Below are 27,485 nucleotides of genomic sequence, written 5' to 3' on the forward strand. Positions count from 1 at the left end.
GCAAGTTCCAGGTTCGCCTGGGCTATAACACTGTGTCTCAACCTCTGCCCCAAATAAGATAAAACAGACAGACAAACAACAGCAAAGGTTGGGAAGAGTGAATGACCTTGGACTAACTGGTTTAAAGTTCTAAACCCATCAGGCACCGCAAAACTGAAAGTACAAATAAAAATAATAAAATTAAAGAGAAAAGGAAAAACAAAGACAAAATTCAAATTACTTTGAAAAATCTGATTTTATTTTCTTAATCAAAAAGAAGCATATTCGTGTTAAATTTAGAATATTTAGCTTTCCATTGATCTCTCAAATACTTGCCAGATAGACACTAACAGTGCTCAGAACTGTGAAGTTAACATCCAATACCACATTTTCTAAGAAATCCCTCAAGGCATTGGTAATTTTAATTCAAAAATAAAAAAGGAACTTTAGCATTGGAAATCTAAGCGACAATGGGTTTCAAGAGCTAAAAATCAGATCCTTTAAAAAACAGAATTTTTTTTAGTTTTTGAAGGACTCAAACCTGACACCTCCAATAGAATGTCCCAACTCCCAGATTATTAAATTCATTATTTCACCTTAGAATAGGAAAACTATAAAATGGAATTTCTAAATTATTACATATATAAATACATCATTTTTAACAGTCATGTTTGCTAGCAGAATTATGAAATAAAAACAAATTCTACATTCAAGGTACAAATGATAATGCTCTTTCAGGTTTTGTTTAGGATTCTACCCCATTCTTTCTTGTTTTCTACCCCTGTATTTAAAACCATGCTCAAAGCCAAGTATTAACCATTTTTCTGCACTCAACAGTCACTGGTACCAGTCCTATACACAGTAAGTGTCCTGGAATGGGCCCAGGACTTCCAAGATAGGGTATCTGACAACGTGATTTAGGAAGGCTTAGGACTCTGAGTCATGCACCCAACACCGACCAGCCGGCACTGGCAGGTGGTTGTGTACTGAGCATGTCCAGCATGCACACAGACATCTCCTATTTGTTCAAATTGAGGTAAAACAGGCAAAAATACTTAATATCACAGAAGCTGCATAATTAAGACTAACTTCCTTTTGCTGCTGATTTTATATAAACTAATTTTAAAGTTATCTCAAAAAAATTCACTAAAAATTCTGATTTTAAGCATCCAAAAAGAAAGGAAAAAGGAAAAAAAGTCATTCTTCCAAATTTATCATTAGCAAAAAATATTTTGAAATGAAGGAAAATATTTCTCCCAGAATCATGATTTTTTGTATTCATTGTGATACAACATCTTATTATTTCATTTTTCAATGTTAGAAAGACCTCACTCACTTCTAGGTACTATCTGATATTTTTTGAGATAACAAACAATACTAACAGGACTTATAAATAGGATTTTCTGACAGGTCTGCAAACATATCCAAAATCTCAAGAACAAAAGATGGCTGGGAAGTAGCAATCATGATTAGTTTTCAGTACAAACATAGTTGACTCCTGGTAAATTTTCTATTGTTGTTGCTAAAATTTTAGTTCCAGGTCTTGTTAAAAAACAAAACCAAACTGGCAACAAGTCCCACTGTTACTGTTAATACAACAATTATAACCCACTGCCAGTAGCTGTGTGTACTGTTGTAGCTGTTTTAGTCAAGAAGCACTGATGGGCACATAAAAGTACAACTTTCAAGAATGGTACTAAGCATCATCACCTCAATGCTTTCAAAATAAACAACAGCATTTAGAAAACACCAGCCCTTAGGAACGTTCTATCTGTAATTTGACTCAGCAAAAGCATCTTGTTTAAAATATTACTTTCTCTCTGATAGTTTAGGAAATAAACTCCCAGGTGAGATAAGGAATTAATTCCTAAGCTGCATGGCAACGAAACACTAAGCTTGCTTTTTCTACCATATGGAAACAGTTCCAGGCAGACCAAAAGAAGAAGCCTACCAAGTCAGAGTGCTGTAACTGAGGTTCATCTCATACCCAGAAGCAGAAATCCTGAACGCCACACCAGGAAGACCACCCAATTGTTCCACCACACAAAACCTACCCAAACACCTTAGTTCTGAGCTTACTATTCCCGAAGACGTTATCAGGACAGGCTTCAGGGCACTCACAAAGTGAAGATGTTAACAGGACAAGCTTCAGGGCACTCACAAGGTGGCAGCAGCTGGCTGCTGAAAACTAACACTACAGAAGAAATGCCCCGAAGGACTCAGGGCTGCCCACCCATCCCTTACCACCCCCACCCAGAATATGTAAAAGCTCATGTGAAAGTTTTCTCTTATGCTAATAAAGACACACCACCTAGAGTGCTAAAACTAAAACTAGCAGCATTAAAGCAATAAAGGAAAAATATGAAGCCTACAGGAAAGAGCGAAATGCCTACTTAGAAAGGAAGAAAGCAGCAGAGACCCTCTGCCCACGGGTGATGTTGGTAGAGTGGTTGTATTAAACAACCAGCTTTATCCACATTAACAATGCTTCTCCAAGACAGAGAATAAACTTGACCTTTCCAGTCAAAGGGGACAGAGAGGCCTCTTTCAGTCCTGGAGTTGAATGAGTTCAAAGACTGGCAATAAAGAAAAAAATTAAAAAGAAAGAAAAAAAAAACACAAAAAGAATACATTAGAGGCATGTTGGGAACAAGCCTGGCATTTATCGAACAGTAACACCGAGCTTCTCCAGCACACGCACACCCTTTTCTTGGTACTCTTGTCGAGTCATCCAAAAGTTGTCTTTGTCCTTCATGATGTCGGCCAGGACTGCGCCACCCAGGAACACCATGTGCTTTCTGCGGGGTGGATCTTCAATTCGTATCTTAAATTTCTGAAGGAGAAAAGAGAGTCATGAGATGGTGTGTGCACAATGCTCCATTTCAGGAAGACTTCTGCATGTGTGTCCTTGAACATCTCAGCAGTCCACACAGGACAACAGCCGGGTCTGTCTCCTCAGACACAGAAACATTTAGTAATTCCTCCCAAGTTCATGATTAGAGACAAGAATCCTAATTCACACCTGTTACCCAGATAAAATAAATCGTGACAACTAATCACTGTACTAATAGCCCAAGAACCAGAAGCAAGACCATAACCAGTTTGCCTCAGTTCCTGAGCAGTCTTCTTCCAGGTCAAATTGAGTCACCATGACTCTAGTTCAGTGCAACACAGTAAAATTGAACTGACTGGACGGGCATCGGGGATTGTCAGGGGTGGGGCTGGGGCTTGGGAGGTGGCTATGTCAACACAAGCTAAAGTTATCTGAGAGGAGAGAGCCTCAAGTGAGAAAATGCCTCCATAATACCTGGCTGTAGGCAAACCTGTAGGGCAATTTCTTAATTAATAATTGGTATGGGGCGGGGCAGACCACTGTGTGTGGAGTACCCTTGAGCTAATGGTCCTGTGTTCTATAAGAAAAAACAGGATGATGACTGGATGGTAGTGGCACAGGCAGGCTTTTAATTCCAGCAACTGGGAGACAGAGGCGGGTGGATCTCTGTGAGTTGAAGGCCAGTCTGGTCTACAGAATGAGTTCTAGGAAAGCCACAGCTATTACACAGAGAAACCCTGTCTTGAAAAATCAACAAAACAAAAACAAAACCCCAGGATAAACAACTCAATAAGCAGCACTCCTCCATAGCCTCTGCATGAGTTCCTACCTCCAGGTTTCTGCTCAGTTTGAGTTCCTGACTTGGCTTCACTCAACAGACTGTGATTCACGGTGTGTGCGCCAAATAAACTCCTCTCCAAGCTGCTTTTGGCCATGGTGGTTTATCACAGCAAGAGTAGCCCTGATACAGGACCAGTGCATGTGGTCTACCACTGAGATCCACCCCAGACCTTCCAGCTTTCTAATATGCAAAACTCAGATTCTATTGTTTTAAATTCAAGTAAAAGCCTTCCTTTTTTGTTTAAACAGAAAAAGGGGAAGTGATGGAGGAAGGTCATTGGTTAATTAAATAAAGAAGCTGCTTGCCCTGATAGGTTAAAACACAGGTGGGAGGAGTAAACAGAGCAGAACGCTGGGAGGAAGAGGAAGAGACTCGACAGCTCTCCTCTCGGGGGCAGAGGCCTCAGAGAGACACGATGCTCCACTCTTGCGGTCAGAGGCGAGAGCTCTGCTCTCTGAGGCACACGCGATGAAGCTCCAACCCAGGATGGACATAGGCTAGAATCTCCCTGGTAAGCCACCTTGTGGGCTACAGCAGATTATTAGAGATGGGCTAGTCCAGGTGCGAGAGTTAGCCTAAAAGAAGCTAGATAGAAATTGGCCAAGCAGTGCTTAAAAGAATACAGTGTCCGTGTAATTATTTCGGGGCATAAACTAGCCAGGTGGCCGGGGTGCGGCTGGGGTGCTGGGGACACAGCCCCACTGCTCATATTACAACAGGGATTTGTGTTTGGGAAGGCTCTTAAATCTTCAGAAAATGGAAGAGATTAAGTTTTCATTACTTGGTACCACCCAGGGAGAAGCGCAGCTTACTAGTCTTTTATAAACTTGGGAAGATTTCTAAGAACATAATAGGACAAAAACCAGTCTCTGTCCCTGGAGTCCCTAAAGAGAAAACTCTTGGCACTTAAGGTTTGCACTTATTATTTTTAACTCACCGCGTACTAACAATCATGACTGTATGAGCGTTGAAATTCAAAAAATTTATTTTTAAGAAAAAGGGAACTAGGAGGTGGAGAGATGGCTCAGAGGATAAGAACGCTGACTGTTCTTCCAGAGGTCCTGAGTTCAATTCCCAGCAACCACATGGTGGCTCACAGCTATCTATAATGAGATCTGGTGCCCTCTTTTGACCTGTCGGCAGACATGGAAACTAACATTGTATACATAATAAATAAATATTTTTTTTTTAAGAAAAAAGGAACTAGTTTCTGGACTTTACCTCTGCAAGGTTATTTAAAATGTTAACTGAAATGTTAAGTTTACTTGTGAAGCTGCAGGTCTAGGGGACTTCTTGTCCAGGCCACCTCTGGAGTCTGCAGTGTATCAGCTCCAGCCTGACAACTGGGCACTGTTTCTCAACCCACTAGGGAGAAGACAGACAAGCACTGGCCCGTCCTTAGCACACATTCCTGACTGACCCCTGACTGACTACCATAGAAACTGTGGGAAAGGAGTGAGCCTTCTACCCCAAAGCTCAAAGATGGTACATGGGCCATCCAAGACTTTAAAAGTTAATTCTAAAAATACCTGATGACACCTTATAAAAGGACACAGTGTTGGTGATTTATGTTTATACTAAATATACTGCTATTATTTGCTTGTGATACTGTGAAACAAAAATCTTCTAACTGAAAATAACAAAAACAAGTTTTTCTAACCCAGAATTCAGAAAGAAAAACTACTGAACCAACTCAGTCTTAGAACTCCCCATTTCCCAGTTGACTCAACTTCTGGAGTCTAAGATGCTCAGAGGAAACTACCATTACACAGAAATAGTTTATATGTTGAAAAAATAATCAGAACTATATTTGAATCTGAGGCTTAGCAAAAGCACTGACTATTCTTCCAGAGGACATGGGTTCAATTCCCAACAACAGCACCTACAAGGTGGCTAACGACCACCTATAACTCCAGAGCATCTGAGACCCTGTTCTGGCCTCCACAGGCACCACGGACATACATGTAGGCAAACACCCATACACATAATAAATAATGCTAGACCCCTAGACATCTACAGACCTCTAGCTGTTTCTTTCCATACCAATCATGAAAGACTGTCAGTTTCTAGAGTCACAAATTCTACAAGAGACAATGGAACCATGAGTTCTAAATTGTTTCTGTCACATATATAAAATGTAGGTATTTATGCCATGGAAAACAATAGTGTTTCAGTTAAGTCTGAAAACCATTCTGTTTTATTTATTCCCCCTGCCCCCCAGGGTTTCTCTGTGTAACAGCTCTAAGCTGTCCTAGAACTTGCTTTGTAGACCAGACTGGCCTAGTTTACCTCTGCCTCCCAACTGCTGGGATTAAAGGCACATATAACCACCAGGCTACCTTTTCTTTTCCTTTCAATTTTTTTAAAAGGTTAGTTACCACTCCCCTCCACCCTCAAAGACAGAGTCTAGCTATAGACTCTGGGCTGACCTTACACTCAGTATCCTCCCATCTCATACTCCTATGTGTACCACTGACTTGCGAATGTTTTCATAAGGGTCAGAGTAAATGCTTGGGGCTTTTCATGTCTCTGACTACAAAGACCTCCGTGAAGCTGTAAGATAGTTATAATGTTTGACAATGAATAATGTGAACAATAATGAATATGTGAACAAATGAGCCTGGCTGTGTTTTGCTGAAATTTTTAAAATTAATTATTATTATATCTATGTGTGTATCTGCATGTGGGTCCGTATATCTGACTGCAGTACCTGGAGCGGGAGTTATAAGCAGTTCTTAAAAGCCTATGGGTGTGTTGGCCCTCTGCAATAGCATCTGCTTTTAATCTTTCCAGCACCTTCAAGGAAACGTCTAAGGGCTCTGGGGGCTCATGAGGCTTTCAGAGAAGACACTGCTTCCCGAGCTGTGCTCTCACCCAGGAGGGCCCACAGCAGCCTTCCTTAACTGCGACTTCTACTACCCGCCTCTTCCCCCAACCCCACCACTCCTCCTTCAGTCTCTCTAGATCCCCAGACATCTACAGCTGTTCTTCTCGTCCCTATTCTTCACTGAAACACGCACACATCCCCTCTATCTTTTGTTCTCCTTTAGCTGTTACTGTGTGTTGTAAGTATATATACAACTTTTGGGAGTCAATTCTTTCCTACTAGCAGGTGTTGATTCCAGGAATCTAATTCCGGTCACCAGGTGATGTGGGAATGATTTCTTATTAATAAAGAAACTGCCTAGGCCCATTTCATAGGCCAGCCCTTAGGTAGGCGGAGAAAACAGAACAGGATGCTGGGAGAAAGAAGCTGAGTCAGTGAGTCGCCATGATTGTCCCACTGCAGACAGACGCAGGCTAAGATCATTCCTGGTAAGCCAGCTTGTGGGCCACACAGAATAATAGAAATGGGTTAGATCAATATGTAAGAGCTAGCCAATAAGAGGCTGGAACTAATGGGTCAGGCAGTGATTAAAAGAATACAGTTTCCGTGTAATTATTTCAGGGTATAAGCTAAGCTAGCCATGTGGGCGGCCGGGTGCCGGGGGACGCAGCCCCGCCGCTCTTATTTCAACAACCAGGCTTGTGAATTCAAGCACTGACGCACCTCAAAAGTCCTAGCCTCCATTTCTTTCCTTGTGGGATAAGGTATGAATAGGCTTGAGACACAGTTTCTCTGTGTAGTCCTGGCTGTCCTGGAACTTATTATGTAGACCAGGCTGGCCTCGAATCTGAACATTCTCCTGTCTTTGCCTCCCAAATAGTGGGATTAAAGGCAGGCACCACTACTGCCTAGTGTCTCCATTTCCTTCTAAACTGAAAAAGAAAATTATTTTGTATGTATGAGTTTTGGCTGTATGCATTTATGCGTACATGCCTGGTGCTCAGGGCAGTCAGAAGGGGACACTGGATCCCCTACACCTTGAGTTATGGATGGTTGTGAACTGAACCTGGCTTTTCTACAAGAGCAACATACGCTCTTAACCACTGAGCCATCTCTCCAGCCCTCTCCCCTTGTTTCTTTACATTATCATTGATGACTTTTTTCTCTCCTCCTTACATTCATTCACCTGGCAAAATACCAACTCAGGTAATCAACCTGAACCTGTGTTTTCAAACAGCTCAACACGCCAGGCAGTGATGGCGCACGTCTTTCATGCTGTCTATTTCCCCACTCTCTACTCACTCTCTAAGACGACCATTTTAACCACTAATTTAATCTCTACCAGCTCTTTCTCTCTCATGGCTTCCTGTCTGAACCCTCTTAGGTCCTTTTCTCCCAAACTGGGCTTCTGGGCTCTTAAGGGGTGAGTCAGATTCTATCATTTTTCTATTCAGAACCCTCAGGATCCCTCATCTTTACCATAGCTGACGTGTCCTGCTTGCTGGTCTTCTGACCTCATCTCTCACCTCCTGTTTACTCTGTTCCATTCACACAGACATTCCTCCCAACTCAGACCCTCTGCACTACTCTCAACTAGAAATGCTCAGCCCTAACCTGACACAGGTCTATGAGCCAAAGGCATTTCAGAGGCCTTTTCTGGTAAGTATGAGGGAGCACACCCCTTACCAACAACAACCGTGTTCTATCTCCCACCCCCACCCCAGCCATTTATTATTACTAGTGCTAAGTTACTCAAACTGACAGCAGCAATTTTTATTGTTCACCACTGTTTTGTTCCCATGGCCTACATCAGTTCTGGTGCAGTGCTGGAGTTCAATAAATGCTTCCTGGGCTTACAGTGTAGCTCAGTACTAGACTGCTCGTTGGTGTGTGTGTGGTCCTGGGTCCAACAGCTCTGAAGACCTGAGAAAATGTGTGTGTGTGTGGGGGGGGGGGGGCAGAAGGGGATCAGAGTATGCAGAATCAATTTCAGTGGGGTTTTACCAGAATATAGTGCTTTATAATCTCTTTTCCTCAAAAGTTTGCAGAATAAATGGTCACCAGAGATGGATCTTTAAATTTTCTATATAATCCAATGAAATGGGAAATGCGAGTGAAATACTTAGAAAGCACTATAGTATCAGTGTCTCTATACACAGTTTTCAGAAATGGATAATATTATCTAAAATAGGTAGCTATGGATAGTTAAGACAAACCCAGAGACTAAGCCATGGTTAAAGGACCTGGGTTACACTCATACTGCAGACAGTATACTTCACAGTCCAAAGCTAGGGAAAAGGGCATGCCAAAGAACCACCAGCAATTGTATTCTGGTGAATGGCAACAATTACCAATAACGTCCATTTCAAAAGCTGTGGTAATTCTGGGAACATAGTATGACTGGGGAGACAAGACATACAACAAATGGACAATTTCTCTTGAGGCTCTTCAAGTCTTGCAGAGGCTGACTGTATAGGAATCCATTTACAAGACTTCTTGCTCCATCTAGTGGTTGTCAAGATCCATAAGTTATTTTACAGATTATTAAACAATGGCAATAATTACTGGAGATACTTACAGAAAGTTTTTCCACATCTCCTTTTAGAACTCGTTCTAAGTAAAGCTGTTTAAGCTCTCGTTCCAACCTCGATGGCAGTCCAGGGTACATGGTTGAGCCTCCAGAAAGCACAATGTGCTTGTAAAATTCAGATCTAGGAAGACACAGTGGGTATTTACAGTTTATTCATTTGTTTGAAATTGTTGGGGTAGGGATGCAGCTCAGCAGAGCACTTGCCCAGCAGCACAAAGCCTGTATTCCACCCTCAACACCGCATCAACAGGGTACACTATGAGGTGGCGGAAGGAGATCAGAAGGTCAAATCTCTGCCAGATAAGACTGTCGCAAATGGTACGGCAAAAATAAGATATACCCAGTAGACATATGGAGGGAGGAAAAAGCTCAACATCCCCCATTAGCACAGGAGTGTCAATTAAGTGGCATGAGCTATCACTGCACACCAGAACAGTGACTCACAGAAACTGGGGAAGGAAGGGAAAATGTACAGAAGAGGGAAGCCTTGTACACTGACAGACAACCACTGTAACAAAACACAGCTTCTAAACTGAGCTACAACCCACCCAGGGTCACGTAACTTGACAACAGTAAAAGGTTCCCTTAAAGTGCAAAAACCAAAACTTAATTCAAAAGCAAACATGCAATGAATCTAAGGTGTTTTGTTCGTGACAATGCACATCCGTGTTTCCTCATGCAACTTCACCACTTCTCAACTCACACGACTACTTTGGAATACACACACAGCCAAGCCATGTAGCACCTGGGCTCAAATTTAAGACTATGATATGTTAGAAAACCATGCATTTTTATTGTATGTACAACTTTCTGTTCTTAGGAAAACTATATAGAAAACGAAGATTACGCCGGGCAGTGGTGGCGCACGCCTTTAATCCCAGCACTCGGGAGGCAGAGGCAGAGGCAGGGGATCTCTGTGAGTTCGAGACTAGCCTGGTCTACAGAGCTAGTTCCAGGACAGGCTCTAAAGCCACAGAGAAACCCTGTCTCGAAAAACCAAAAAAAAAAAAAAAAAAAAAAAAAAAAAAAAAAAAGAAAACGAAGATTATTTTTCTATCATCACTTCTTGGTATATTAAGTATAAAATCAGAATATTTTTAGCTATATTGGGCTAGAACACTTGGCTTTAAAAACCAATGTTAGTTGGGCAGAGGTGGTATACATCTTTAACACACACTCAAGAGGCAGAGGCAGGCAAACATCTCCAGGTTCAAGGCCAGTCCAGTCTACACAGTGAGTTCAAGGGCAGCCAGAGCTACACAGAGAAAACCTGTCTTTAAAAAAACAAAACTAGAACCAAAAATAAAGCTAGGGGCTGGAAAGATGGCTTATAGGTTGGGAGCACTAGCTATTTTTCCAAAGGACCAGAGTTCAACTACCAGCACCCACGTGGCAGCTCATAATTGTCTGGAATCCCAGTCTCAGGTGATCCAACACCTTCACACAGACATACACGGGGCAAAACACTAACACACAGAAAGTAAAAATAACCAAATCATTGAAAATAACCCCAATGTATGAATTTTAACTTTTGAGTTTCATTTGAAAAAAAAATCATTGCTTGGCGGTGGTGGTGCATGACTTTAATCCCAGCACTTGAGAGGCAAAGGTAGGAGGATCTCTGTGAGTTCAAGGCCAGCCTGGTCTACAGAGTTCCAGGACAGGCCTCAAAGCTGCAGAGAAACTCTGTGTGTGTGTGGGGGGGGGGGGGATATCATTAAGTGAATCTGACTGGAGATTAGTCCAGAATCTCCAATAATTTCTGAAACGGCTTAGACACATTTCTGCCATTCTGTTGTTTCTTACAGTAGTGAGGACTAAAGCTGGTCCTCACACACTACACTGAGTCACCTCTCCCCCAAAGATTTAATTCTTTACGTTAAAAAAATAAAAAACAAGCTCATTCATTTGATTACTATGGAATTTGTTTTCATTTCTAATACACACACACAAAATTTCTTCATGATTCATTATCAGTAAATGTTTACCTATATAGCTATCTTATATTCCTACATACTGTGAGAATCATGTAAAAAATTCTCATTCAAAAAAGAGCCATAGCCAGGCATGGTGGAATGTGCCTTTAAACCCAGCACTCGGAAGGCAGAGGCAGGTAGAGTTTGAGTTTAAGGCCAGCCTAGTCTACATATGAGTTCCAGGCCATCCAAAGCTGCATAGTGAAATACTCTCTCAGCTCCTTCCTCCAAAAAAGCGGGGATATGATGGCTATTCTTGGTTGTCGACTTGCCTTTATCTGGAATTAACTAAAATTCAAAAACAGCGCACACCTGTGAGGGGCTTTTGCTTAATTTTATTTAAGAGGGAAGACCCACTTCTAATCCAGATCTTGAGGTGAGAACACACACCTTTGGTCTGGGCCACACCTGCTGGAAGTCTACGTAAGGGCATGGAAGAAGGGAGCTTTACTCTTCGCCTCTTGCTCTCTCCTCACTAGCAAGCCCATTTCTTCACTGGCATTAGAGCCTACTTCTTCAGGATTCCAGGGTATATTGAAGACCAGCTGAGACATCGTAGACTAAACAGGCACTGGATTTTTGAACTGGAAGGCAGCCATTGTTGGATTAGCTAGAACACAGCCTGTAAGCCATTCTAGTAAATCCCCTCCTGTAAATAGATTCGTTCTATAAGTTCTCTTACTCTAAAGAACCCTCACTAACACAGGGTGTATCATAAGTGAAAAGTTTAAGGAGCTCTAATATAAACTAAAATCACCATTACAGAGAACAGTATTGAAACTCTCCCGAAAACTAAAGACAGAACTATCAAATGATTCAGCAACCTAGCAGTAAACACATATCTCAAAGACTAGAAATCAGCATGCTGAGAAGACGCCTGAACTCCCACATTCATGCAATTTTGCTCACAATGGTCAGGTCATGGAATCAACCTGAGTTACTATTATGGATGAATAAATAAAAAATATATTTGGGGGTGCTGACAAGATGGCTCAAAGGTTAAAAGCACTGGCTGCTCTTCTATAAGTTCTGAGTCCAATTCCCAGCAACCACATGGAGGCTCACAACCATCTATAGTGAGATCTGGTGCCATCTTCTGGTGTGCAGGCAGAATATTGTATACATAATAATAAATGAATCTTTAAAAAAATATTTGGTGGGCTGGAGAGATGGCTCAGTGGTTAAGAGCACCGGCTGCTCTTCCAGAGGTCCTGAGTTCAATTCCCAGCAACCATATGGTGGCTCACAACCATCTGTAATGAGATCTGGCGCCCTCTTCCGGCGTGTGGGCATACACGGAGGCAGAATGTTGTATACATAATAAATAAAAAAATCTTTAAAAAAAAAAATATTTGGTATATACAATGGAATGTAATTCTCCCTTTAAAAAGGAAATCTTGTAATTTGTAGCAATGTAAATAGGCCTGGAAGAAATTGTGTTAAGTAACGTCAGGCAGAGAAAGGCAAATACTACAGGGTCCTATTTACATGGAATCTCAAAAATCGAATTCAGTATCAGAGTACAATGATGGTTACCAGGGACGATGACCTGGTGACTGAAGTGAGATATTGATCAAAAGAAATGCAACTTTGGGGCTGGAGAGATGGCTCAGCGGTTAAGAGCATTGCCTGCTCTTCCAAAGGTCCTGAGTTCAATTCCCAACAACCACATGGTGGCTCACAGTCATCTGTAATGAGGTCTGGTGTCCTCTTCTGGCCTTTAGGCATACATGCAGAAAGAATATTGTATACATAATAAATAAATATTTAAAAAAATTAAAAAAAAAGAAATGTAACTTTGGTTAGATAGGAGTCCCATCACACAACACACAGATTCTATTTCAAAATATGTATGCAAAAGCACTGGATTTTAAGTGTGATATTCACAAAAGTTGTATATACAATAAATATTAACTTAATTAAAAATGTACATTCAAGACCTCATACCACACATACCATAAACAGAACTTCTGTCAATTAAAAAATAAATTTAAGCTGGCGTGGTGGCAGAGGCAGGAGGGTCTCTTTGAGTTCAAGGCCAGCCTATTTTCAGGGCTACACAATGAGACCATGTCCAAAAAAGAAAACTAAACAAATACATAAATTTAAAGGTTGGGTGAGATGGCTCAGTGGGGAAAAGTAAAAAACAACTCTTAAAAGTTATTCTCTGACTTCCAAGTATGTGCCATGGCACCCCCAACCCACACACATGTAGACTAAAGGAAGTAAAAATGCAATAAAATTCATGCAGTGCTGTGCATCAAACCCAGGGTTTCATATATGCTGGTCAAGTACTAAAATAGCAACTGGTAATAAAAACGAATTTAGGCTAACAATGGATGTTAGGGCAGAGTGTGTTGAGGAAAGGGACAGATTATCAATGACTCTAGAGGAGCAAGACGGGTCGTCAACGGACACTAAAGGGACAGAGCAGAGTGGGATGTTCATAGAGTTTTTTTTCTTTTTTTCTTTTCTTTTTTTTTTGGTTTTCCGAGACAGGGTTTCTCTGTGGCTTTGGAGCCTGTCCTGGAACTAGCTCTGTAGACTAGGCTGGTCTCGAACTCACAGAGATCCACCTGCCTCTGCCTCCCGAGTGCTGGGATTAAAGGCGTGTGCCACCACCGCCCGGCTAGAGTTTTTTTTCTAAAGGTGTTTTATTACATATACTCTGCTCTGCTGCATGTATACCTGCCGCCAGTAGAGGGCACCAGGTATCATCACTATAGATGATTATGAGTCACCATGTGGTTGCTAGGAATTGAACTTAGGGCCTCTGGAAGTGCAGTCAGTGCTCTTAACCTCTGAAGCATGGCTCCAGCCCCGTTCATACAGTTTCAATGTGTTTTTCCCCCCCACAAGTTTTTAACTAGGAAAAGAGAAATACACCATCAGAGGAAACAGTAAAGTTCAAGTAATGCTTTAGTATGAGCATTTATATCACCAATAACAAACAGCACTTCTGGATGTTGATACCCTTAGGACACACCATATACAGAGTATTCTAATCAGAAATGCATGCCTGAATGAGAAAATATAAAAGCCCAAATTTAAAAAAATCTAAAATAACTAGCCTGACTTTGCAAAGATGTCAATACCGTGAACTGTACCAGAAAACAAGCAATGTAGAGCCATGATTAAATATGCATGAGTCTACCCTTGATCCTTCACAGACAGAAGACAACTGTACAAAAAACACTACAGGGATACTGTACGAAACTGAGATATGATGCTATGTACATCAATAATAAATCTCTTGTATGACATATTCAACTACATAAGTGTATCTTTTCTCAGGAATACAAACTGCTAAAGAGAATTTATATATTCAGTCTGTTTTCAAATGGTCCCCAAAAATACAATTAACACAGCAAATAAATATAATATTAATATTAGCAAGAGTAAAATTATAGAAAGGGCACACTTGCCACTTTTCTGTAGATTTTAAATTGTTTCAAAACACTAAGTTTAAAGTGGGGTCTGGAGAGGTGGCTCAGCAGTTAAAAGCACTTGTCCTTGTAGAGGACCTGATTTTGGTTCCCAGGACCCTCCTAGTAGCTTACAAACATCTGTAGCTCTAGTTCCAAGACACCTGATGCCATTTTCTGACCTCCATGGACACGACGTATCCACACGGTACACAACCATGCATGTAGACAAACACTCATGAACATAAAATAGAAAAAAATATATCTTTAAAACACAGTGAGGGGTAGAGAGATGGTTCAGTTCTAACAACGTGGGCTGCCAAGTCTGATGAGCTTGGTCCCTGGGACCCACGTGATAGAAGGGAACCAAGATCCACCCAAGTACCATAGCATGTGCAGGCCATGTATGTACCATACATATGTGTAGACACAAATAAACAATGTAATATAATCTTTAAAATTTAAAAACAAAATAACCCTCTCCTAAAAACACAATGAGGTCAGACAATTTGTTCATTCACATTACATTACATTTCTTTCTTTAAAAAAAAAACCTGTATTCTTATTTTGAACCATGTTGAGGTGTGTGTGTGTGCGTGTGTCATATGTATGCATGAACTCAGGTCCTCTGGAAGAGCAGCAAGTGCTCTTACTGCTGGGTTATATCTGTGGCCCACACACTTCTTATAAATGGCGGGGAAATGCTGTCTACTGTACCTGGTATCGATGTCAGCTGCCTGGATTGTATTAAAGAGTAATTCTGCAACACCAACCCCCTCAACATTGATCAAGTGAGGCTGAAATAAAGCTTCTGGTGCTTCAAATCTTTCTCCTCCAACTTTAATAATGCGTCCATCCGGGAGCTAGAAACAGAAAACAACCCAGTGCTAGTCAGCAAAGCCCCACAACTTCCCAGCAGTCTCCATAACAGTGATTCTTTTAAATATATCTATTCTGTAACCAAAATTATTAAAAGCAATAAATTTTCCTAAAATGTTTCTTGGGTAAAACAAAGTATCTCAGATGATGCTCTCATTAACACCTTACTCCATCTATTTTTTTAATGGTACAAATGCTGCCAACTAGAAAATTCTTTGAGAAGCGACCAATGCATACATGTGTGACATCCAAATGTGCTGACTAGCCAGCACATTCTGATTATTCCTTGAAAAGCTAATGCAAGCTGTCTTATTTCAACACAACTGTGATTTTAAGAAGATTTTTTTTAAAATAAAAAGCTGACATCAAGCACTTGTAGTAATTTTCTTTCAATTGTATGTGGTCCAAGTAGCATTTTACCACCAAATAATTTCAATAAAAACAAACAAACAAAAAGGTTTAAGAAGTTGGGCATGGGGACTGGGGAGATGGCTCAGTGGTTAAGAGCACTGGTTGCTCTTCCAGAGAACCCAAGTTCAATTCCCAGCACCCACATGGCAGCTCACAGCTGTCTGTAACTCCAGTTCCAGGGAATATGGTGCCCTCACACAGACAAAACAGCACTATATATAAAACTAAATCTTGAAAAAAAAATTTCAAAAGACAAAACAAACAAACTCGACTCTGGCAACCTTTCTGCTTTAGCCTTAGCTAGGACTACAAGCATTCCCAGATGCACCCAGCTGCATTTTCTTATTTTTAAAGATATATATAGTGTTCTGTCTGCATGTATGCCTGCATCCCATAAGAGGGCATCAAATTATAGATGGTTATGAGCCACCATGTGGTTGCTGGGAATTAAACTCAGGACATCTGGAAGAGCAGACAGTGCTCTTAACCTCTGAGTTTTCTCTCCAGTCCTCAACATTGAATTTCTTACATCTTATTCTACCCTACATTTGCCCAAACTTGCTTCTTTCCATTTACTCATTTAGTTTGTATTGGTTTGTTTGCTTATTTTTAAAATTTATTTATTTTTATTTTTTGTGCACTGGCGTTTTGCCTGCATATACATCTGTGTGAGGGTCTCAGATCTTGGAGTTACAGACAGTTGTGAGCTGCCACATGGGTGTTGGGAACTGAACCATGGTTCTCTGGAAGAGTAGTCAGTGCTCTTAACCACTGAGCCATTGCTCCAGCCACCCCTTTTATTTAAATTTATTTATTTTTATTGTTTGCTTATTTTTAGAGACAGGGTTTCTCTGTGTAGCTTTGGGTGTCCTGGAACTCACTTTGTAGATCAGGCTGGCCTCAAACTCACAGAGATCTGCCTGCCTCTGCCTCCCTGAGTGCTGAGATTAAAGGCGTGCATCACCACTGCCTGGCTGTCACTTGAATATATTTTTCAAAGCTAACTCCAACTGTTTAAGGAAGGAAGGAAGAAGACATATTTTGTTTCCACACCTCATCCCCCGAGTCAGGATCTCACGTAGCCCAGATGACCCATGTACCCCTACCTTTCTGTCTCTACCTCCCAAGTGCTGAGATTATTTATAGGTGGGCACCACTCTGCCTGACTTTTATTGGGAGTCTGAGGCTAAACTATAGGCACAGGTGGACCTCACACTCACTGATACTTCAGCCCCATTTCACAATTACTCAAGTTACATATGGGCACCACCATGTCTGGCTTTTGGTTTTTGGGAGATGTTGGAGGAGGTGGAGGTGGTGTTAACATGGTCTTACTTTTAGTCCAGGCTGACCTCAAACTAATTCACTGATGACTCTTGTGTCCAACATAAACCATGTCTTACATTGTTAGTTCTCTCACTGTTTAACTTATACTAGTTCCTTCCAAAAAATTAAGACTGAAAATTAGGATCTCTAGAAAATCTTCCAGGAAAGGTTTTGGGATGAAACTATCAGGGCAAATCTGGAGGTTATCAGAAATTATAAGGTAGGTTTTGTTGTATGTTTAGAATGGTATCTTTTGGGGAGGAGGTCTCTATATGTAACCCTGGATGGCCTGGAACTTAATATGTAGACTAGGCTGGCTTCAAACTCAAAGAGATCTTCCTGCCTCTGCTCCCCTCTCCCCCAAGAACTGGAATAAAAGGCATGTGCTACCACCGCTGGTTTCTAACAATATCCCTACCCCATCTCCCTTTTATGTCTTTTGAGACAGGGTCTTACTACGTACCCTTGGGTGTATGTACTGTGATTAAAGACATCACTATACCCAGCTATTCTGGATTTTTTGGGAGGTCTTATCAGGCGGGCCTCATTACTTATGGGTGCTCTCACCTCAGACAGTATTCCAAGTGTATGTGCCACTATGCCCAGCAGAGCAAGTGTTGAGCTCTGGGACTCATGTTGGCACTACTCACAAAATATGTGCAAATGTAATGGGTTTCAAAGTAAGTCTGAAAGCAGCCTGGATTCCAGCACAGCTGGGTTTCAGTGAGAACCTGTCTGAGAAAAACCAAGGCATGAATATGTCCAAGATGCCAGGTGGTGGTGGTCCACGCCTTTAATCCCAGCACTTGGGAGGCAGAGGCAGGCGGATCTCTGGGAGTTCGAGACCAGCCTGGTCTACAAGAGCTAGTTCCAGGACAGGCTCCAAAACCACAGAGAAACCCTGTCTCGAAAAACCAAAAAAAAAAAAAAAAGTCCAAGGTATGTTTCTTAGATTATCAGCTCCATGACATGCTACAAAATTTTGAGGTTCATATGGGGAATGCATGATCGCAATCCCACCATGTGGGAGGCAGAGGAAGGAGGACCTTATACTACATAGTAAGACTTGGTCTCAAAAACCCAAGAATCTGAGAAACAGGCATACTAAATTTTCACAACTGTATATATACTGGCACATCAAAGGGCCTGGGAGTCACACAGCAATGAGATAATAGTTATCTCCACAACTTATTTGACATTTATAACTTATTCTATTTTGTGTAACTCATAAGTAGCACCCAGACAAATAACACTGCACAAAACATGTTGAGAAATGATATTCTGAAGATGCTAGAATATCAACTAATACTTCCATTTCTAATTACATTCTAATTTAATTCTTGTTTTAATTCTCAATACATGGTGTCTTCAAGAATTATCTCATGAAATCTTAATGTAGCAGGAGATATTGAAGTCAGGAAAACATATTACACAAATCCAAACCACAAACACAGAAGGCAGAGACTAATCTGCTGGGTACATCCAATGCCCTCGGTTTGATGTCCAGCAAACACAACAAAACAAAAACCAAACAAACCCAACCTCTAAGTGATGCTAATTAACAGAGATACCCCCTTTCAGCCCACAGATATACTTCACACAGGATACTTACTGTATAGGACTCTACTAACACTGTGGTCTCTAAGGCCAGCTTCTGCTCTTGCTCAATATTGTAACCCACATAACACAGTTTTTCTTTGATCATGCGAACTGTCTCAAAATCAGCAGAATGGTTGAAGGCATATCCTCGCAACAGCAGCAGCTGCCGTTAAAACAAACAAAAAACCCAGCAAATTAATACTCCATGCAAGTAGGTTCCACTGTAAAAAATTAAACCCTTGTTGGCTACTAAGATGTTTGGGCAGGTAAAAGGCACTTGCTGTCTCTGCCTGAGCTCCATCCCTGGAATCTCTATCAAGGTCAATAACGACATACTGGGTGATGCTAGAAACGTTGTACATGAATATTTTAAATTTTTTATTATTTTAAATTATGCGTATTATATGTCTGTGTGTGGGTATGTACATGCAAATACTGGTGCCTGAAAGGTCCAGAGGAAGGCATTAGATTACAAAGAGCTGGAGGTACAGCGGTAGAAAGGCCAAGAGAACTGTTTCTCCACAAGACCAGCATGTGCTCTCAATTGGCAAGCCAGCTCTCTAGCACTTAAATTGTTTTAGACACTGATTTTTGTGTAAGTCAGTAAACAAACTTAAAAAGAAAATGAGCTTTTATAATTTCCTTTCACTTACCTTGATAAGATACCTAGTAATATCCCTCCCAGCAATATCCAGCCTTCTTGTAAGGTGAGGGAGAGAAAAGCCTTCATACACTGGGCAAATATGAGTTACACCATCTCCAGAGTCCACCACTACACCAGTCAATAAACCTGCACAAGAACCAGAAGGTTTTTAGAGTCGATTCAGAAAAATTAAAGCCAGAAAATCTCAAATATAGCAGAGATGCCACCCAAGGAAAAAAATCAAGCAATTAGTGAGTACTCCTTTCCTTTCTTTCTTTTTTTTTTTTTTTTTTTTTGTTTTGTTTTGTTTTTTTCAAGACAGGGTCTCTTTATATAGCTCTGCCTATCACAGAACTATGTAGACCAGGCTGGCCTTGAACTCACAAAGATCCACCTGCCTCTGTCCTAGTGCAGGGACTAAAGGCCTGCACAACTATGCTTGCTTCAGCAGTTTCTAATCACAGATGGAAGCGTCTGTTCCTCAATGATTCCCTTTCTTTACATTTTTCTTTGTATGGGGTGCACATGTACGCCACAGCACATGTGAGGTCAGAGGACAATTTATGGGGATGGGTTCTCCCCTTCCACCATGTGGGGCCAAGGGAATCCAACTCAGGTTGTCAGGCTTAGTGGTAAGTGCCATTATCCATGGTCATCTTGCCCTGGTGTTTTCCCTGTAGAGTTTCTAGTTCAATCACGGGCTGCTTTAAGAACTTGGGAAGAAAGACCCTGCTACAGTTTTCTTCTCAACCTAATCAAAGCCCCTTAAAGTGAAATTTTCTAAAGTATAACGAATAATTTACAGAAACTCTGGAAAGTGATTCTTACACCAAGTTACAAGATGGTTTAAACAGCACTCGGGAGGCAGAGGCAGGCGGATCTCTGCGAGTTCAAGACCAGCCTCGTCTACAGAGCTAGTTCCAGGACAGGCTCCAAAGCCGCAGAGAAACCCTGTCTCGAAAAACCAAAAAAAAAAAAAAAAAAAAAAACAAGATGGTTTAAATAAATCTGCTAAAATCATCAGGCCTGGTAGCTCATATTCAAAGTCGAGCTCTCAGGAACTTGTGATGGACTAAAATTTCTAGGTCATGTATCTCAAAAACCTAAAAATAAAGAAAACAAAGCCAGTATGGACTACAAGGTGAGAGGTCATCTCACAAACGTTAAAAACAAAAGTCATCAAAGGAAAGTAAAAGCCAGCACAAACTGAGAACTACACCTATCCTCACTCCTCACTTACAGGATGACTGGAGAGTTCCCCAGCCGGCCAGAGCTGCACAGGCAGACACCAATCTTGAGGAAATGTCTAATACATAGAAATACTACATCACTACACCAGTCATTCTTGGTTAGGCAAAGTACCAGCTCAGTTACAGAGCCCAATCAAGAATGACCACAACGGGGCTGGAGAGATGGCTTTGAGGTTAAGAGCACTGACTGCTCTTCCAGAGGTCCTGAGTTCAATTCCCAGCAACCACATGGCAAACAGCCATCTATAATGAGATCTGGTGCCCTCTTCTGGCATGCAAGCATACACGGAAGGAATGTTGTGTACATAATAAATAAATAAATCTTAAAAAAAAAAAAAAGAATGACCAAAACTAAACCTACGACAGAAGAAAAGCAAAGCATCACTAGGGTGTAGTACAGCAACAGAGTGGGAGCCTAGAACCTGTAAGGCCTGGTAGGTTGTAAGCCCAAAGCCCATAAGCAACAGCAACAATAACAACAATAAAAAAGAGCAATGGTGGCACACACCTTAATCTCAGTATTTGAGAGGCAGGGACAGGTGGATCTCTGAGTTCAAGGTAAGCCTGGTCTACACCGCAAGTTCCAGAACAACCAGGACTACACAGAGAAACCCTGTCATCACCCCCCCCACACACACACACATATCCCATCACACAAAAGGGAAGGGAGCTGCTGCTGTGTTTCCTGATTGCCACCGAAAAGATTTATTTTACTTTTGTTGTTATTAAGGCAGTCTCACCCTAGTCAAGAAATCATAACCATACTGCCCCAGCAGCCTGAGCAATGGGCTATACACTGGAATGACAGGTGTGCACAACGTCTGGCCTCTACAACTAAAAAGTTGGAACAGAAGTTGGCAAGACAATAAAACACTTTGCAAAGCAAGCCTGGTGACCTAAGCTCAATCTATGAACCCCATGTAAAGGTAGGAGAAAATCACCAACTCTGCAAAGTTGTCCTCTGACCTCTAAACACATGCATGGCATTATTATCACCACCACCACCCACAACAAACACTAATAATTTTTAGTAAAATATTTACTTTTATATTATTTGTGTATGTGTGTACGCATGCACATGCTTGCCATAGCCACAAAAGGACATTAAAGTGCCTGAAGCTGTAGTTATAGGCAATTGTGAGCCACTTAACATGAGTGCTTGGAATTGAACTCAGCTCCTCTGGAAGAGTAGCAAGTACTCTTAATCACGGAGTCATCTCTCCAGGCTACAATAATAAAATTTTTAAAAAGGAAAAAAAAAGTGTTTGAAAAAAGCCAAGAGTCAATTCTGAGGGAAAAGAAAGCTTTTCTGGTTGGGCACACTGGGAAGACAAGGATGCAAAGGTCCAGGTCAGGCTGAGTGTGGCACTAATGCAGCACTTCAGAGACAGATGCAAATGAGACCAGCCTTGTCTACACAGCAAAATCTAGACTAGCCAAGGCTAGACAATGAGATCCTGACTAAAAATAATATAGCAGTATTCTAAGTCATCCTGGCTTATACTAGAAGCTGAAGACCAGCCTGGGTTGCATGAAACACTATTTAAAAAACAAGAAAAACAGAATTTTTAAAAACTCACACAAAAAAAGTCTTACATATTAATATTGTACATGTATGCAGAAGACAATTTTATAGAAAAATATTCTTCTTTTCATCTTTATGTACAGCTCAGGGGATCAAAATTCAGATCGTGCTAGTGCACGCCTTTAATCCAGCACTTGGGAAGCAGAGGCAGGCAGGTCTCTGTGAGTTAGAGGCCAGCCTGATCTACAGAGCAAGTTCCACGACAGTCAGATACTCTCAAAAACAAAACAAACAAACAAAAACTCTGGCAAGCTTCTTCACCAGCCCTTTATAACTCATTTTTGTCTTTTTCCCTGAATATACATTATCTATAATTTGCTTTTATTATTTCCTCATCTTTGAATGATCTCTCTACCCTTCTCTTTCTTTCAGTTTTTTTTTTTTTTTGGTTTGTTTGTTTTTTGAGACAGGATTTCTCTGTGTAGTCCTGGCTATCCTAGAACTCATTCTGTAGATCAGGCTAGCCACTGTCTCCTCTGCCTCCCAGTATTCGGGAGGTGTGCGTCACCACCACCCGGCTAAGCTGTTCTTTATTTTGCCCTTTTACTTTCTTATTACATATCATTTACATATAATACACATCCATTTGCCTATGGATGCATCAAGCACTGTAAAGATGCTTACTCTCACCTTATTATGTAAATATGCATACACTGTCATATCTGTTTATCTTTGACAAATGAATAAATTTATAAACAGTCCCATTTTAAAGCTGATATAACTTGTTTTTCCCTGATTAATGTGACAGATTGATAAAACCACTATACTGCTATCCTGATCTTTCCAAGATATTGTTTTGGTATGTATGTACCTGCAGAGGAAAGGGGGTTGATATGGCTGTATTCCTCAATTGCTCGCTACCTTACTAAATTTTCAAAGGTTATTTACTTGCTAAATTTCTGTGTGTATCTATGTATTTGTGGGTACCAGCTATCCTCCTCCCTCCCCTGCCTACTCCTTTGAGGAAGGGTCCAGGGCTGGCATTTTCTCTGGTAATTTGGAAGCCTGCAAACCCAGCAATCTCTTGTCTCCACATCCATCAGAACTGGAGTTACAGGAATATGTGGTTTGTTTGGTACATGGGTGTTGGTATCTGAGGAAATTGGATCTCTTACTGACCCAGACTCACTGATCGGTACAGACTACTTGGCCAGCAAGCCCCCAGAATCCTCCTGTCTTGACTTCCTGGCGCTGGAATCACAGGCATGTGCTGCTGCACACGGCCTTTACGTGGGTGCTGGGATCTGAATTCAGGTCCTCAGGCTTGAGAGCTGGCATTTACCTGCTGTGCTATCTCTCTAGCCCCAAAGACTTTCTATTGGAAAAAAGCAAAACAAAACAACAAAGCAAGGACTCTTAGCAGTGCTATACCCTTTCATCACTGGGTTGTCTGTCTTTTCAATTCCTGCCCTTTCGTCTGTGTCTTCTCTGACTACTCATACCTCAACCTGAGATTTCCCAATTTCAATCTCTTCTATCCACTCAGACTGGACTAAGAAAAGAGACATATCTTCCTAAAATACCAGGTCACTTCTTATTTAAAAACCTCTTGCAGGTTTGAATGATAGTATTGTTTGTTGTTCTTGTTAAAATTTATTTTTATCATGTATTTGTGTGTGTTTGCAGGTGTATATGTGTGCACACGAGTACAGTGCCCATAGACATCAGAAGAGAGTACCCAGTCTCCTGTATGCTGGGAAGTGAACTCAAACCCTCTGGGAGGTCAACCAGTGTTCTTACTTACTAAATCTCTCCAGTCCCTCTAAAGTCACACTTTAGAATGAAGTGTGTGTGGAAGAAGGGAAGGAGGAAGAAATGGAGTATAGGCCTACAGGATGGCTCAGATGTCAAGTGCTTGCCGCCAAACCTGACGACCTGAGTTTGATCCCTGGGACTCCCACGGTAGAGAGGAAGACAGAACCGACTCCTCCGAGTTGCCAGCTTAATACCACACAAGTGCTGTGGTCACACATGCTCATGCACATAAACAAATTTTCAAAAAGCAAAACTATCCAAACGCAGACTTATCCAGAAAAATACTTTCTTTCACTTGACAGATTTCTTCTTTCCAATTAAAAAGTGCACCTAGATTGTAATCAACCACCTTAAGAGCAAGGAAACTTTATCTCATTGTTAGACACATCTTCTATATCAAATAGAACACAAGACATATTACAACAGGTAAATAAATACAGCTTTAAAAAATCATTTCCGTGCCTTTCGTCCCAGCACTTGGGAGGTGGAGGCAGGTGGATCTCTGTGAATTCAAGGCTAGCAGGCCAAGCAGTGTTTAAAAGAATACAATTTGTGGGCTGGAGAAATGGCTCAGTGGTTAAGAGCATTGCCTGCTCTTCCAAAGGTCCTGAGTTCAATTCCCAGTAACCACATGGTGGCTCACAACCATCTGTAATGAGGTCTGGTGCCCTCTTCTGGCCTGCAGACATACACACAGACAGAACATTGTATACATAATAATTAAATAAATTAAAAAAAAATAAAAAAAAAAGAATACAATTTATGTGTTGTTATTTTGGGTATAGCGCTAGCCATGCGGGAGCCTGGTGGGATGAAAAGCAGGCCTGCCTGCAGCTCTCACTACAGGTGGCTAGGCAAAGTGCTTGTTATACAAGCAAAAGGACTACCGTCTGGACCCCAGCACCCACATAAAACAACAGGTGTAGTAGCAACACAGGCTGTAAGCACTGGGAAGGAGATTGGAAGATCCAGTCATCATCAATCAGTGAATTCCAGGTCAACTAAAGAGGGAACCTGTCTCTAAAGAGGAAGCGTGGAATGAGAAAGATACCTAATGTTGACCTCTGGCCTCCACAAGCATGTATCCCTGTGCACACATACATATGCCACACAGACAAATGGACAAACACACATACAACTGTCAAGTTTTGAAGTGTGGTCTTATATAAATAAAAGTCTTTTCACTTTTTATTTATTTTTTCTATAATAGTGTTTACCTGAATGTCTGTTTACCAGATGCCTGCAGTGCCCTTTGGTGTGAAGAGGGCACAGGATCCCCTGGAACTGCAGTCATAAACGGCTCCAAATGGAGAAACAGAAAACCTGGGTCCTTGGCAGGAGCAGTCAATGCCCTTAACCACTGAGTCAACACTCCATCCCAGCACTTAGGAGGCAGAGGCAAGCGAATCTCTGAGTCTGAGGCCAGCCTGGTCTACGGAGCAAGTTCCAGGACAGCCACAGCTGTTACACCGAGAAACCCTTTCTTGAAAAACAAATGGAACAAAACAACACACACAAACACATATACACACTAGTGCTCGCTAAATTAATTTTCTAAAAGTTAAGCTTTACTTACCTTGAGCATACAAAGTCAGAACTGCCTGGATGGCTACATACACACCAGAAAATTGGTAAGTTTCAAACATTACCTGAAAATGGAAAGAGAAGGAAAAAAGGGAGGTGGTTTATACAGAAAACTTTATATCTATTTATATACTTCCTTCATGCTCACATGGCAGATCAGTTGATTAAGATGCAATCAAAGGACCCCGAGGAATCATCTATTCTAACGAGTTGTTCTTGCCCTTATAAAGCCTAGCTTTAATTTCAATTATTAGGGCAGAGTTTTAGATACATGCATGCACGTGTGCCTGCAAGCATGTATGCACACCTGAGTCAAGTTCTAGAGCATTTGTAGGTGCTACAAGCAAAGATTTCTGAATACAATATAGTCAGTGGCTAATCAGTATGAAAGCAAATTTCACACAAAATTTCCTAAATTGAGATCCCTTTTAAAAATTACCTATCTGGGATCAGCAAGATTGCTCAGCCAGTAAAGGTGCTTGTCTGCAAGTCTAACAACTTGAATTTGAGCCCCAGGACCCACATGGTAGGCATGGTAGGTAGAGAGAAATGATTCTCGTAAAGTGCCTTTCACCGTCATATACACAGGGTGGCAATCCTTCATGCCTGTGCTAGCTCACATGTGCGTAGGTGTTCTCTCTCTCTTTCTCTCTCTCTCTCTCTCTCTCTCTCTCTCTCTCTCTCTCTCTCTCTCTCTCACAAATCAATATAAAATATCTTCTTAGGACCAGAGAGATGGCTCAGCTGTGAAAGGCCAAGTTCAATCTCCAGAACCCACATGGTAAAAAACAAAAACCAACTCCCCAAAAACTGCCCATTCATGGACATTTATACATAAACATACACCACATAAATAAGAGGAAAAAATATCTATTTCCCCCAAACTAAGTCAAAACTGGCTCTACCCCCCGCCCAGTTAAAAACAAATAATAAAAGAAATAGAACTGGGGATGTAATCCAGCAGAAGAGCTCTTTCTAGTTTCAATGAGACTCTGTATCTGACTCCCTACCAGTGGAATGAATGAATGGCAAAATGAGGTGTGATGTGGGATTCCCCTCTGTATGCTATGAATACTATTGGTTAACAAAGAATCTGTCTTGGGCCTGGCAAGGCAGAATAGACTTAGGTCAGCAAAACTAAACTGAATGCTGGGAGAAAAAAGGCAGAGTCAGAGAGACACCATGAAGCCACTAAAGAACAAAGATGCAAGCCACCAAAGAACAAAGATGCAAGCTGCCAGCTGGAATCTTGCTGGTAGGCCATGAGCCTTGTGGTAAAATATAAAATAATAGAAATGAGTTAAATTAAGATGTAAAAGCTAGCCAATAAGAAGTTAGAGCTAATAGGCAAGCAGTGATTTAATTAATACAGTTTCTATGTGGTTTTTTTGGGGCTGAGCAGCCAGGATCAAACAAGCAGCCTCCTACTACAGAGGAGAAGACAAAAATTAAAACACTAAGTTGTCAGATGTAGAGACTGCTCAGTTGCCCAGCCCACTGACTCTCTACTTGAGTCCAGACTGTAACTCTACTTCACACTGAATTACACTGAAGGGAGGTATTTTCTTGGGCCCTCCCTGGCCATATCTGCATTCGTTCGCTGCAGCCCACGTCAGCTGAGAAAAATCTTAAATGATTTCTTTTGGTCTTCTATTGTAATCACTCACTGACTGATAGGGCTATCACTCTGAATATTTATATATTTAACAATTGATTGAAATGAGAACTCTACAGAACTTCAATTTTACAATTCTGAAATATTCTAACATTTTATTCCAACAACCCTTTAATAAAGTAATGCTGTGTGTGCATATACCAACAAAATGCAAAGCCCTCCAAAGTCCATTATTTAAATCAATAACAAAGTTCTCCTGCCCTCACCTCAGGAGCCTTTTTAATCTTTCAGCAGGTTCTTCCCTCTGGCCCCCAGCCTTATCTCCACTGTCTCCTCTCATTTCTTTTTTTTTTTTTTTTTTTTTTTT

The 27,485-nt window shown here is 41.2% G+C and overlaps 1 protein-coding gene across 2 annotated transcripts in view; it reads right to left on the bottom strand.

Moving 5' to 3' along the window:
- Positions 1-216: 216 nt before the first annotated feature.
- Positions 217-27,485, bottom strand: part of Actr2 (ARP2 actin related protein 2 homolog) — a 48,593-nt gene continuing 21,324 nt past the window's right edge. For both annotated transcript variants that reach the window (XM_005366448.2, XM_013353508.2), the window contains 6 exons: positions 25,496-25,568; positions 19,340-19,476; positions 18,700-18,849; positions 15,189-15,334; positions 9,059-9,191; positions 217-2,812 (listed from right to left, as the gene is read on the bottom strand). In XM_005366448.2, coding sequence (XP_005366505.1) covers positions 2,642-2,812; positions 9,059-9,191; positions 15,189-15,334; positions 18,700-18,849; positions 19,340-19,476; positions 25,496-25,568 — 810 coding nt within the window. In that variant the 3' untranslated portion in view covers positions 217-2,641. The remainder of the gene's footprint in view (positions 2,813-9,058; positions 9,192-15,188; positions 15,335-18,699; positions 18,850-19,339; positions 19,477-25,495; positions 25,569-27,485) is intronic.

The sequence above is a fragment of the Microtus ochrogaster genome, unplaced genomic scaffold (genome assembly GCF_000317375.1).
Source record: "Microtus ochrogaster isolate Prairie Vole_2 unplaced genomic scaffold, MicOch1.0 UNK9, whole genome shotgun sequence".
Taxonomy (NCBI): Eukaryota; Metazoa; Chordata; class Mammalia; order Rodentia; family Cricetidae; genus Microtus; species Microtus ochrogaster.